General features: G+C 44.8%; 1 protein-coding gene across 1 annotated transcript in view; it reads right to left on the bottom strand.

Moving 5' to 3' along the window:
- slc4a3 (solute carrier family 4 member 3) overlaps positions 1-15,070 on the bottom strand; it is a gene marked incomplete at both ends in the record, with an annotated part of 476,263 nt that overhangs the window by 71,053 nt on the left and 390,140 nt on the right. Inside the window, 2 exons of the mRNA XM_084311393.1 lie at positions 8,450-8,585; positions 12,213-12,393. Coding sequence (XP_084167519.1) covers positions 8,450-8,585; positions 12,213-12,393 — 317 coding nt within the window. The remainder of the gene's footprint in view (positions 1-8,449; positions 8,586-12,212; positions 12,394-15,070) is intronic.

The following is a 15,070-nucleotide window of genomic DNA, read 5'->3' as shown; positions in this document are numbered from 1 at the left end:
ACAGTACAAAAACATAGGGTATATGTTATTTTGGCCAAGTCTATATGCAATACTGGTATGGTGCAATATATTCTATTGGTTTATTCCAATGCTGATGCAGAGTTAGTTTCTCAGGGATCATGTAGTCCACTGCATATTGAAGTATGTATTGGTCTCTATATTAGTGTGTCACCTTATGCTAGAGCGAGCGTGCTTGGACATGCTGTGTCTGTGTGTGTTAGGGGGATGGAAGGGTGGACTGCATATTGTATATTTGTATTTATATCTGTTTTGTGTACGTCTGCACCTTGACCCCCCGAATTTCCATATCTGGGATAATACAGTTGACCTTGACCATGAGATTAAGTTATATGCACCTGGAATACAGACTGTGTGTGTGTGTGTACATGCATGGCCCGTTCATGACTGTGTGTGTGTGTGTGTACACAGGGCCGCCTGGGAGAAATGCGAGGCCCTGTGCGAAATTTAAACGCGAGCCCCCCCCCCCCCCCCCCCCCCCCCCCCCCAAAAGGTAAAAAAAATAATAATATATATATATATAATTTTTTTATTTTTTTTATACAGTCCATATTCTTAAATAATAGCGCTGCCCGAGGCTGGGCATGATACAGTCAACATATAGCAAGAGAGAGAGCGAGAGAGAGCTCCCGTTCTACAGTCAATATACAGTGTACAGAGAGAGAGAGAGAGAGAGACACATTGGAAAGAAATTGAAATGCTATTTGACCCTAAACAGAGAGTACACAGTGGCAGAATACCTGAGCACTGTGACTGAAGATCCTTGACTAGGTACAGACTCAGCGAGCACAGCCTAGCCATCGAGAAAGGCCGCCATAGGCAGACTGTGTGTTAGAAAGAGAGAGAGAGAGAGAGAGCATGTGTGTTTGTCGTGTGTGTGTGTTAGAGAGAGAGCATGTATGAGAGAGATAAGCAAAGATGAGCCCCTAAAAGGATATTCAACTTTTAGTGGAAGAACAAAACAGAAGGAAAAGATAACTTCACAAAGGCAACATGAATATACATAGATCCAAAAGGACAAAGATCAACACTTAAATCCAAAGAGAAGAGGGTCTATACCAGAGAAAACAGCTAAACAGCATTCAGCTAAATAGGCTAGCCAGGTACTGACACCAGGCCACACACAGCTTTGGCCAACGGCCCAACGCTACCCAAGCTACACAAACGACCAAGACAATTCACACACAGCACATGTCGTATCTCCAAATGTTGTGAAGTAACATATGTTTTGCCTGGAAAAAAACATCGTTATTAACAAAACATTCGGGAGGGGAAGGAAGGAAGAGTGGGGTAATGTCATGACATCTTACCTGCACGAGGAACGCAGGGCGAAAGGCCGCAACACAGGTCTCCACGTTGACGAAAGGCCTCTCGCTGGTGGGACAAAAAGAAGCTATGGCCGGCGCCATGTCCTGGTGCAGGCCCGACTACATCTTCTGTAAAAAGATGATGTCGTAGTCAGAGTGCCAGAACCCCCTGCTATTCTCACGGCTAATGTCAATGGTCGTAGCACAAGCTAACAGCTAACTCTAGGCTAACTGATAGCATCAAACTAACGTTCCCAGCCGAGCGCAGGCGGCAGCTAACGTCGTAGCTAAACAGCTAACTGGCTAACAGTTAGCTCAACCCGGCTATCGCTAACCATTAGCTAACGCAGAAGCAAGCTATGCGGCTACCACTGAAAAACTGTACAACATGAGAAAAGCAATACAGGTGCTGACACCAGGCCACACACCGTTAGCTACTAGTACTACAACAGCTAGTCGGCCAGTTTGGCTCCAGAGAGAGAGGGAGAGAGAGAGATATCCACGGCGGGAATAGAATAGAGTGCATTAAAAACTTACCAAACGTCTAAGAGGATGGAGACAACCGCGTGGAGTTGACGAAGTTCATCTGCCGAACGACCATCTTCTTCATCTTGGCATAACAATGCTGCACGTGCTGTCTCTAGGTTAGCTAACGCTAGTTAGCCTTTAGCTAAGCTAGCTACTAGCCGACATCATCATGGCTATATCCCGACTGAACCACACTTAATATTATAACGTAGCTAATGGCTAGCCTGACTGAACTGTCTAACATGCAACAACTTTCATCTTCAGTCCATCTGCCGAACGATGTCCTCTTCATCTTGGCTGGCATAACCTAGGCTCCAATGCTGCACGCGCGAAATAGTCAGACGCTAGTGATGGGTCGGTCATGAGCGACTCGTTCATAAGAGCCGATTCATTGCCGTGAGCGTGAGTCGAATCGCTCACATCTGGCAATGAGTCGGTTCACGCCCCCCCCCCCCCCCCCCCCCCCCCGGCACGTACACAGACACACACAATGAACTCAACAGACGCTACCTTACCTGGCTGTAACCCCTCCCCTCATTGAAACCAATTCTGCTGCCTGCAGAGCCTCAGAGCCAGGAACGTGTTTATGTGAAATATATAAGCATATAAGCAAAACTAGATTTTAGGTCTGTGATGAAAAAGGGCCTCGCGGGAAGGGGGGCCTCGCAAAAAATAAAAATAAAAATGAATGTTTTTAAAAAAAAATAAAAAAAATTATAAATAAAAAATATTTTATTTTTATTTTTTTTTGTACGAGGCCCCTTCCGCGAGGCCCTGTGCGACCGCACTGCTCGCCACACCCCCCCTGAGGCGGCCCTGTGTGTACATGCATGGCCCGTTCATGACTGTGTGTGTACATGCATGGCCCATTCATGACTGTGTGTGTGTGTGTGTGTGTGTGTGTGTGTGTGTGTGTGTGTGTGTGTGTGTGTGTGTGTGTGTGTGTGTGTGTGTGTGTGTGTGTGTGTGTACATGCATGGCCGTTCATGACTGTGTGTGTGTGTGTGTGTGTGACGTGTATGTGTGTGTGTGTGTGTGTGTGTGTGTGTGTGTGTGTACATGCATGGCCCGTTCACGACTGTGTGTGTGTGTGTACATGCATGGCCCGTTCATGACTGTGTGTACATGCATGGCCCGTTCATGACTGTGTGTACATGCATTCTTCCTCTTAAAGGTTGAGAGAGGGACTGTGTGTCCCCTGCATTACGTTTCAGTACGCTGCTGATCGGGCCAGCGATGACATAATCACCTCACTCATTAGGCCCATGTGGTCCAATAACGTGCCGCGGAAGTTGGACGCAACGGCACCAGCGAGACAAAAGAGCGAGGTGTGATGTCGAAGTGAATTGTGCCGGAGAAGCATCCAGAGGATCTTTAAAGAGCACTGAGTGAAGAGCAATGAGCTTTAAAGAGCACTGAGTGAAGAGCTATGAGCTTTAAAGAGCACTGAGTGCAGATATGAGCTTTAAAGAACACTGAGTGAAAGGATATGAGCTTTAAAGAGCACCGAGTGAAGAGCTATGAGCTTTAAAGAGCACTGAGTGAAGAGCTATGAGCTTTAAAGAGCACTGAGTGCAGATATATGAGCTTTAAAGAACACTGAGTGAAATGATATGAGCTTTAAAGAGCACTGAGTGAAGAGCTATGAGCTTTAAAGAGCCCTGAGTAAAGAGCTATGAGCTCAATCCTAACAGTACCTTCATATATTTCTTTCCACCTCATAAAGTTTATATCTTGGACTGGCCGAGGCCAATTAGGGGGAGTTTTTCCCATGGAAGAGCAGCTGATGACATGGTGGGAAATGACGCAGAAAGGTTGCGACAGATGGGGTGTGGGCATAAAAATCCCCTGTGATGGGAGTGTTGACCGGGAGAGTATGGTGTATGTGTGAGAGAGAGAGAGAGAGAGAGAGAGAGAGAGAGAGAGAGAGAGAGAGAGAGAGAGAGAGAGATAGAGAGAGAGAGAGAGAGAGAGAAAGAGAGAGAGAGAGATAGAGAGAGAGAGAGAGAGAGAGAGAGAGAGAGAGACACACACACACACACACACACTCATACAGTAAAAAAAAAAGTAAGTAAAAAGTAAGTAAAAAAGTAAGTAAAGAGGAATATACAATATACACATATACAATATACAATACAATATACAATCTAAAGTACAACCTTAGAATTGCATGTCATGAAATTATTATTGCATAAAATCTTGGTATTATTGTTGCGTGTTATGGTATTAGTATTACATCTTACCATATTATTATGGCGCTGTCACAGTGTTGTCTTTATCACGTCCCATCATACTCACAGTTGTATTATTTTGGTTTTTAAACATTGCGGAGACATGCACACACAGGAATTTCCAAATACACTTGTTAAAAATAACAACTCTGGCTTGACCTCTTGACTGAAGGTAACCCTGCTGCTCACTAGGCTCTGAGCACCACGACACTCACTCACACCACATGCAACAGAGGCTCCCTACCAGAACATGTTTTCAGGCAATCCTATGTAGCTTTACCCAATAGTTAGGTCCTACTACTTCATTATATTACCAGTAATATGCCGTCTTTGTATCCATACGACTGGTCATTTGCAACTGCTCTGAAAAAGTCTATAGATACCTCTATACACCTAAGTGTATTTAACATTTTCAGAATCTGAAATTAATTAATTAATATGACTTTTGTTGCAAAGTCTTATTTCCTATTGCCAATTGACGAATGATTGAAGCCATGCGATTATGCAGATCAGCCATTTAGCTATTCGGTAACATCAATCAGCAAACCATCATCCACATCCAAAGGCAAAACATTAAGGAAAGCAAACTTTGAAGCACACCGCAGCAATAGTAATCCCTCATTATGACCCTATGTACAAGGTTGGAAGTGTCGTCACACAACACAGCAGTCCCCATGCAACACTACTGTTAGGGGTCACACCACAGACAGTAGCTACCATTCTGGCTTCACACAGGGGCCTGAGATGGAATGTCGGACCTGTGTCTTACGATCGCTGTGTATGAAGAAGGAAGGGAAAGTCAGATTATTGGGTAAAAGAAAAACTTGTGTGGTGCTTATTACCTTTAGACTGTGCTTTAGACAATCATGAAATAGTATACAGTACATGTTATAAAAACAGGTTGTCTAATTTATTGTCTGTGATTTACCAAGCATGTGATCAAACTTGTCTCAATTTAGACAAACCGCTTCTGGGTTCTGCTGGAAGCAGACTGAGACCTTATATAGGTGGGCCAAGGAGCAGATGTTTGGTGCTGATCCAAGTCCTCTTTGGGTGTTTCTCACCTCCTCAAACAAACCTATAAGCACGGGGGTAAACGCTCCCGGTTTGATCCGACCAGACTAAACAAGGCAGGTGTGAAAGCAGCCTTAGCTACAACAAGAGTGACCTGGAAAAGCCCTGCTGAAGTGTTGTGTTTATACTATGTATATACTGCACCATTTATACATTCTAGGAATGGGCCACATACGTTGTGCCTCACCAACATTAGCTAATGTTAACAGCATCAATCAGCACACCATCATCACGTCCAACGGCAAAACGTTAGGGAAAGCAATAGTAATCCCTTATTAAGTGATATGACCCTATGAGCCAAATGTACAAGGTTGGAAGTGTCGTCACACAACACAGCAGTCCCCATGCAACACTACTGTTAGGGGTCACACCAAGGACAGTAGCTACCATTCTGGCTTCACACAGGAGGGGCCTGATATGGAATGTCGGACCCGTGGCTTATGATCGCTGTGTATAAAGCTGAAAGGGAAAGTCAGATTATTGGTAACATTAAAAAAAAAAAAAAAAAAAAAAACTGTGTAGTGCTGATTTCCTTTAGTGCTTTAGACAATCATGAAATAGTATACAATACATAATATCCAAATTCATCAGTGGCTTTTGGAGGTCTATTGAATGACAGGGCAACAATTAACACAGATTCACGAATGGACTAATGGTGAGCACGATGGTGGCAATGTTTTCTCCAACAGGCATCGCTTAGCCCTCATTTTCAAATTCGCCTAGAGAGCTGACATTCTGTTACAGTAACTGGCTTTTCTTTTGTTTTTTGCTTATCGCTGCTGTCGGGACAAAACCTCATAACTCCAAAAACCCAACTTTTCAGCAGATGAAAAAAACAAACACAGATTTGAGGGTGAATAGAGTTAGGAGGTTTAGACAGATGATCGGTTTAATGCTTTCCCATTGTTTAAACTTTGTAAAACCCACACACACATATGGAGGATGATCTACGGAGTTGATTTATATAATAAAAAAAATTCAAAAAATGGAGTTATGAGGTTTTGTCCCGACAGCAGCGTTATGTAACTCATTAAAATCAATCTTGTGCCTTGAGCGGCACACTGTGCTTTTGGGGGCTGATGTGTCAGTTTAGCTGGCATGCCAGCACCGATCAATGAGCAGAGGCGATTAAAACAAGGGTGTTTGTGTGCCTGTGTTTGTGTATGTGTGTGAAAGAGAGAGAGAGAGAGAGAGAGAGAGAGAGAGGAGAGAGAGAGAGAGAGAGAGGGAGAGAGAGAGAGAGAGAGTTGAGAGAGAGAGAGAAAGATAGAGAGAGAGAGAGAGAGAGAGAGAGAGAGAGAGAGAGAGAGAGAGAGAGAGAAAGAGGACAGGAGGGTTGTTGAAGTGACCACTGCTAATGTGGTCCACACTGCATCCACATGTTTGATTGTATTATCGATTATTGAGTGGTAAGTCAACTAAACTGCCTCATCGACTCATGACCAATTGTTTAAATTAATACCCAGTTGAGCCTGTCTCTGCTCATATGTACATATTCTACACAGTCCTGAAAATAATCAAACAAGAAATTCTTTTAAATGGTATGAGCCCTTCCGAACACTGAACGAGAACGTGATCGGACCAGACGATGCCTTTGATTAATGCACTTATAAAGCCATAACCCAGTGTTTAGCAGGGTTCTTAGAAGGTAGAGTGCTCCCTTGCCCTGAGGGTGGTGTAATCATAAACATCTGGAAGGTTGTTGTTACAGAGCAGACTCTTATTTTTCTACATTTGTTGTTTAATACAGTTTCTTCTTCAGTGCTTTTAATTGTGAAGTGCATGGAGTTGCCCTGCATGTGCTATAGGAGTGGTTTGGATTAGGGATGAGACCGATGCCAATAGTGGTGTTGGATATAAGGCCAATATCAGGCTGAAATCAATAACAGTACATTTACAAAATGTAGACTGTAGGAAAAATACTGAGCTACATGACGGTAACATGACAAAAACAGAGACAATGACAAAAAAATAAGATTTTCTGCATTTTTCCTTCTACCATATAGAATGACGTTATGTCTCAGTGTCTCTCACACCGAAATTAATTATCCATCAATGATCTTTGTCCAATGACCACAAGCTGATGGATCGTAATGGATCTGATCTGTTCCCTCTTATCACACGTTAAAGGTTTAGCAAACTATACCTGCAAACGGTGATATCGGTGCAGCTAAAAGGGTATACTAATCTAAGGTTTTCCATTAACTCATTGAGCGCCAAAAACGAGATAACTCGTTTTTGAAAGCTAGCGGTTGAGTATCAAAAACGAGAAATCTCGTTTCTTTTTAGTTTTTCCTTTTTTTTATTAGTATTATTCTAAACAGTCACGTGGACCTTAGTGTGTGTTCTAGGGACCTCTGTGTTAGTCAGAATTGAAATGACGATCGAATCCCGACAGGTGGCGGTATCGCCTACCTTTTGAACTGGGCTTGTTTAGTGTGGGGACCCCCCACCCCGCCAACAGGGGATTCCTGCAGTGCCGCAGGACTAGAGAGCAGCAAGCAGCAGTGAGTAGAGAGGTATAATGGTGATCACGACTTTTGGAGACTATTATGAAGAGGACAAAACGATCACACTTATGGATGATAACGTGCGTTTTCACCAGACTACACCGGACTCAGCACCTCTGGTAAATCATAAAAATACTATAGTCAAACCGCCGAGGAGGCAACATCATCTGTCGCAGAGTTGCGAGCACCCCAGTCTACAGCCAGCTAACGTTCGGCAATGGCGACCGCCTAGAGCGAACTATTGTTGATCATTATGAAGAGGACAAGCGGTGACGATCCATCCATCGTAATTTTTGGTGGACCTGCTGACAAAGGTAACATCTATTTTACTGAACCCATCATAAAACATGCCTTTGTAATTATCCCAACGTCGGAAAACTACCCCCCCCCCCTTGGTGGCCGTGTGAACAGAAACATTCCATATATGGTTGTGTTTACCTTTGACCTGGAAATAATATAGGTTTCAGGCGAGCAACCCGCACGAATATGCGCATGCTGCACAAAACACGCGTTCCAGAAAACAAGACTGGATTATTTTGAAACGGGAAGATTTTTAGCATGGGATAGAGCACGAACGAAGGCATGTAGAAATAAATGTTTTTTTCCCTGTTGGGAGTATAAATAGTGCCTGTCAAATGAGCCATACTATTGTCTCCATAGCTATAATATAGAATATACGATGGGTCTGCAAAAATCGTGAAAATGGTCAAAAAAGCTGGCTCCAGGGAGTAAAGATGGAAAAACAGCGTGGCAGTCAAAGAGTTAAAGCATGGCCACTGACCTGTGTTTGAGGAGCAGAGCCCGTAGAACGTGGGGCCGATCCTCTGCTCTGATCTGGTCAGAGATAATCATGGTCTCCACAATTAGGTGTGCGATTCCAGGCAGTGTGTTCTGGTCCAGATCCAGCAGAATGGCCCCTGGGATGGTACAGGACAGGACAAATGTTGTTGTGGACACAATACTGCTGCATACAACGATGATAAAAATAATACAATAGAATACATAGCACCTTTAACCCTTGTGTCTGATAAGGACAAAATTGTCCTTTGAGATTCTTATTCTTTTATGACTTTTCAGTGGTTATGTTTGCAGCCAAGATATGTGACAAAGGTGTGTATCTTTGAATTATCTTGGAATATTTTTACTTATTTTTTTATCCACTTTTTCTCCTTATTTTCTATTTTTCTCCCATCCCAATTTCGTATAGCCAATTCTCCCCTCCCCTGTCTTGAACGTTGCTAGACTATGCCCCCCACTGGTCGGTTGTAGTGAGGATAGAAGCCTTGCATCACGTGTCCCCTCCGGTACACAAGGAGGCAGCCTGTCGCATCTTTTCACCAGACAGCGCAGACTCTCAGTGGCGAGGAGTAATGCGTGAGAGGCTCACGCTGGCCCCGATACTTCCTGTCTCTGCTGTGCAGGCGTCACCCAACCGACCTGTAGGAGTCGCTGTCCACAACGTCCAATCCCCACCCATCGACCGAGAACGTTCCACAGGCTTGTGTTACGATTAGTACGCTTCTTAGTCATGTTGGACCCAGATGGCAGAGTATGGATAGATGAGACCGGAGACAGCACTTGACGATTAACAGTTTACTTCAACACGTACACACACACAGGTAACATTTATCAATGACCGCGCCCAGCAGGGCAGGACAGACAGGACTATATACACAAGACTAATTGACAAGACACAGAGGGTAATTTACAAACAAGACACAGGTGTGGTAGACAGAAACAATAGAGCACAGAGTACTGGGAAAACAATAACAAACAACCAGACTAAAACATAATTACAAACCACAGACAGGGAAACACAAGACTAACACAGTGGAGACAACAATAACAACAACAACACAGATAGTACACATAACAGACACAACTGACAATAAACAATAATGAGTTGATGTGTGAGCTGATGCCAGATCGGCATCAGCCCACCGGTTGGAAATGATGACTGAGAGTTATTGTTATTGATGGGAGGTTGTGAATATAAATGTCTGGATCCTGATCCCATAGGACCAGGACCGGAGGAAGTGTTACAGCTTGAGACGCCGAACGCCAAGCAGGAAACGTTTCACGAGAGGGTACACCCTCACTGTCGAGGCCGACAGCCTATTCAGGATAGACTGGAGGAAGGAAAGAACCGAGTCCAGGGGGCAAGACACTGGGTCCAGGCCCCCAACCTCACACCACTCCCAAAACATACGCCACTTCCCAGCGTAAACCGCGGTAGTGGACGGAGCGTGCGCATTCCGGATGGTGTTAACCACAATAGGGTTAAGACACATCCCCTCCAGATTCACCCTTTCAGCAGCCAAACCATCAATGGCTGCCCCAGAACAGGACGCAGAAACAGCGTCCCGTGTGCCTGAGAAAGGGCCCGTGGTGACCATGGAACAGGCCACGGCGGGGCCCTAAGAGCTGAATCAGAACCGGGAACCACACAGCCGTGCCCCGGTCCGGCGGGATCAGGATCAAAGTCCTGCGCTCCCGACGTACCCGCTCCAACAGCTGAGCTACCAGGGGGGGAACGCATACAGAATCCCGGGCGGCCACGGATACATCGAGAAGGCATCCACCCGCAGAGAGGGGTTGTCCTTCCGACTGACCGAGAACCACAAACAGGTCCACCGTGGCCTCCCCGAATCGGTCCCAGACCTGTCTGACTATGTCTGGACGTAGTCCCCACTCGTCGGGGTGAGGACCGCCCCGCGATATCACATCTGCACCCACATTCTCCCTGCCGGAGATGTGGAGAGCCCTCAGGCTGCGCAGATTGAGAGACGCCCATAGCCAGAGCTCGACCGCCGCCCGGTGCAGACGGGGGGAGCGTACTCCTCCCTGTCTGTTGATATACGACGCTGACGTTGTGTTACCCGTCCCGATCAAAACATGCTTGCCCACCACAAGGTGGCCGAGCCGTTTGAGGACCAGAAGGACTGCCTTCAATTCCAACACATTGAAATGTAGTGCAGACCGGGCATCATGGTCCTGCCAGCTGCCCCCTACTGTGTTGGCCCGACACCTCCCCCCCATCCTGTGAGGGAGGCGTCGTGAAGACCGTGACGTGTGACAGCCTGCTGCCCATGGGGAAGATCTATTTGTTGCCGTTCAAATGCTACCGCATACGACCAAATCCGTGCCTCGGTTGTCGAGTTACATTACGATATGTCAGGCGAGCGTCTTTTTACGTGCCGCACGTCAGGTGACCACCCCGGACTCCAGACACTCAGAACTGCCAATGATCTGCTCATGGCGAAAATTATTGGTCAACGTTGTAGCAAATTAGTGTACCTTTCCAATGATACCCCACGTGGGGGGGGGGGGGGGGGGGGGGGGTGCAAATACAGGAAGTAGGTGAAAGTTGACGAGTGAAAACGAGAAGTGAATCACATTTCAGAATGAACGGCTGTGGATGAGGAAATGGATTTTGAAATGGACTCGGACGTCCCTCAAAGACCCATTTCTGAACGGATTTCTATAAAACTTGGACCTGTACTACATAAGACGTCAGACTATGGAACTGGGGTCCAGCTTATATACCCTTTTCTTTTCTTTTTTTATACACAAGTTCAAGTTCAACTCAAGTTCAGACCTCTGTAACTCTATTTTATTAGCACTAAAAGTGATTTTCCTTTTTTGCATTAGTAACTTCAGAATGCTATCTTTCAAATGAGACCAGGCTCATGCATGTGCTATAAGTATAATGTATAAAGCTAAGCTTTGCAAAAAAAGTATGCAGTCCTCAAGTTCAAGTAAAAACATTAAGAGTTTAAACCATATTTTTAGTGGCCAGTTTGTTAGTACACCCTTCTGGTAATCATCTACTGACTATTTGTGGTTAATCTGTCAGCTTGTACGGATCTCGCAATTATTCTACAACTGTAGAATTCTGACATGTATGAAAGGTGCTTTATAAATACTTACTTACTTACTTACTTACTTACTTACAACCTCGCTCATCAACAACAACTGTACTCTCCCACTAATTCAATCATTTTAGTTCATTCAGACTGTTTCTGAGATACTGAAACTGGCACACCTAGGAAAAAAACTATTTTACCAAAGTCACTCACCAGTTTTATCCACTCTTGCATTCCACTGAACCATGTCTGAATCCCTCATTGCTTGCCTGCTTCATAGGATGTCTTGAATATGTTTTGCAGAAGCAGTGTGCAAGGTTATTTTTCGATGTGAAGCAGCCTCTCTATGACGGGCGATGTCACTGACTCACTCATTCAGTAATTCGGCAACGCAATCACTCACTTATGGTTAGCCGCTCTGTGGCGGCTCACAGCAAATACGCTTTGTGTGAAGCGCTTTGCCTCTATGACACTGTGTTCTTGTTTTCAATGTGTGTGAACCTTTTCACCACCACACCTGCAAGCAAACGACAGGAATTTCAAGATATTTTATATACCAAACCACACAACGTGTCTTCCGTTTTTGTGAATATGGTGCTGTACCTAATAAACTAGCCCCCGAGTACGAGTGTACAGTGTGGATCTGTCTATCCTGAAAGCGTGCAGAGGGGCCCTCACCGTGTGTGATGGTCCGACGGAGCTCCAACAAACTGCGGAAGGAGAGCGAGGCCACGTGGGGCTTTCCCCAGCGGTCAGTGTCCTCCTCAACATCCTCCTCAAACTTGATCCAGCGAGCTCGCTCCTTCCAGCGCATCTCATGGTCCTTACCGACAATAAGCTCGTTCAGCTCCACAAACACCTGGAGGTCAAAACAGGCAGGTACGTCAGCATATACTAGAGCTGTGAATCTTCACTGGCCTCACGATTTGATTACGATTCAGCTGTCCACAATTAGATTAAATTCAATTATACGATGCATCTCTATGCAGATCAATAATATATTACATCCTCAATTTTATAATCTATATTACTGCACATGGTTACTTTTTCATCAATTAATACAATCAGTCAGATCAATTCAGAATGTCAAAATAAATGTCTTTACTAGTGTTGCATGATACACAGATACTAGAAAGGTATCTCGATACCCAGCTGTTAAAAATGGTGCAATACTCCATCAATACTTTTAGAATAGCCTGATGCCGTATTTTCTATGAGTTGAGTGGATGCATGACCGGAGCACTAGCTTTGCATAGTGGGCGTGTCAACAGTGTCAGCTGAACACAGACCAAGGCATAGGAATATTCACAGATATCGCCGAATGTCTTATTTCATAATACAAAGTTTCTGAATGGACGTTTGGATTAAACCAAGTTGTATGCAGTGATGAACAGTTTTTCCCAGCGGAACACAAGTTAATTAACGTTACACAGGGCGCGCTATGTGTGACCGATCGTATGGTACTCCTCTTGCGTTGTGTAATTTGTCCATGCCCCGAGGGAGAGTCGAACACGGGTCTCCCACGCCGTGGGCGACAACATAGACCGCTGCACTAAGAGGTGAATTCACTCCTGGGTACCGTATCTGTAAGGTTTGGTTCTTTCCCCACCACAGGCTTCTTGAAGTACTGTGATGATTGGTCCGCTGCTCTCCCACTCGCTCTGTTCCTTTAAGCCTACTCGCTCTGTTTTCCTTTAGTTTTCTGTTAATCATTGCATTCCCCTATTCACACGCTTCTTCCCATAGACGTCGTTGATTGGTGCTCCCCCAACCACACGCTTGTCAATCACATCCCTCAGCTGTCACTGCTTGTCAATTAAGCATTCCCTGATTATTTATACCCCGTTTCCCCATTCAAGTTTTGTTGGATCGTTTTGATATTTCAGTTGCATTCGCCGTTCCTGCTGCCTGCTGTTGTTTCCCTGTGCTTTGCCTCCAGGATATTCAAGAAGCTTTCCTCTTGGACACCCCTTCCCCGTGGCGACGCGCTCGCTCCGTTCTGTTCCAACGCTCTTTACGCACAACGCCTGGGTCAGTTTTTTATGACTGTCTTTGATCCAGTTCCGTTTTTCGTGTGTTTATTTAACACTGAAGATTTCCAGCTTTTTATCAGACAGTCACTCACCCAGCGTTTAGCCCTTTTTGGATTGTTTCATTGGGATAATATTTTGGCCTAACATCTCCCACTGTGTGTTTACACACCGAAGATATTATCACATTGGATTGTATTTTGGGACTTCGCTCACAGTGTTTATTTTGCACCGAAGATATCTATCACTTGGGATTGTGTTTTGGAACGTTACTCACAGTGTGTATTTACACCGAAGATTCAGTCACTTGGATAACTCTGTTTTCGGGTACAAGTCACCTCTCCTGTTCACCTGCTCTGTTCCACCTGCACTCTGAGTTAACTCGCTCCCTCTCTCTCTCTCGGTCCCGCAACCACCTCGGAGATTCTGCCGAGAGAGGTCTGCAGAGCGGCTCTGACGTCAGCGTCTGCTTCCCCTGACTACCATCCCGGGAGAAGCTGCAGAGCAGCAACATTCATCCTTGCTTGTATTCCATTCTTTGTTTGAACTCTTCCAAGTCTGTGCTGTTTATTTAGTCTTAATAAACAAGCCCTTGTTTTTGGCAACTCTGAATCCTACTCTCTTGTGTCGTTGCATTTGGGGTCGGTGTCAAACCATAACAGTATCAATGTGTCTTTTAACCCTGTTATGGGGAAGTGAGTTTAACTCGCAGCCCGCTTACTTCCACAGTCACTTCACAACACACACGTTTATCGTGACTGTGGATATTACTCACGGACCTCCGTTACTATGCATGCTTAGCTTGCTAACGTTAAGATAGCAGGAGCCGTCTGCCAACAAAGATGTTGTTTCAACAAATGGATTCACAAAATGGATTCGCATCCAAACGTTATTGAAGATTGTTCTACGTTATATGTGTAAATGTGCTAAATGTGTCTAAAGTCACACATCAACGTTAATAGGCTATAATAATCTATTATGTTCTGTCAGAATTGTCCACGTCTGCATCGCGATGCATCTTAGAATCGAGAAATGTCGCATACCGTGTACCGCATGGCTTCTTGCTGTGTTCAAAACACCAGCAGTTCAACAGGAGGTGTCAGGGTCTAGTGAACGAATATTGCCAGGAATATAGTGGGAGAACAAGTAGTCTGAACATACAGTACTATGCAGAACATCAAGTCAAGTCAAGTCAAGTCAAGAGTTTTATTTGTCACGGCATACAAGTATACTATGAAATGCGGGTGGTCTTGCCCGCAACGATGTGCAATACAGTGGTACAACATATAATAGAATCCAATAGACAACATTGTGCAATAAACAGGTAACATAGTGGGACATCACGGTATTTGTACATAGTTATTTACAGAGCATGAAGGACATGCTAGGTCCCTAGGTAGTGCAATACACTGTTACTATACTATTTTTAAAGTGACCTTTCTTTGTGTCCATAAGTGTGGGCGTGTGCAGCATGAGTGAGTGCTTTCTCATGTTAAAGTGGCTGCT

This window comes from Notolepis coatsorum (genome assembly GCF_963971535.1).
Source record: "Notolepis coatsorum genome assembly, chromosome: 3".
NCBI lineage: Eukaryota > Metazoa > Chordata > Actinopteri > Aulopiformes > Paralepididae > Notolepis > Notolepis coatsorum.
Note: the sequence above shows the minus strand (reverse complement) of the source record. Positions and strands in the feature narration are given on the sequence as shown.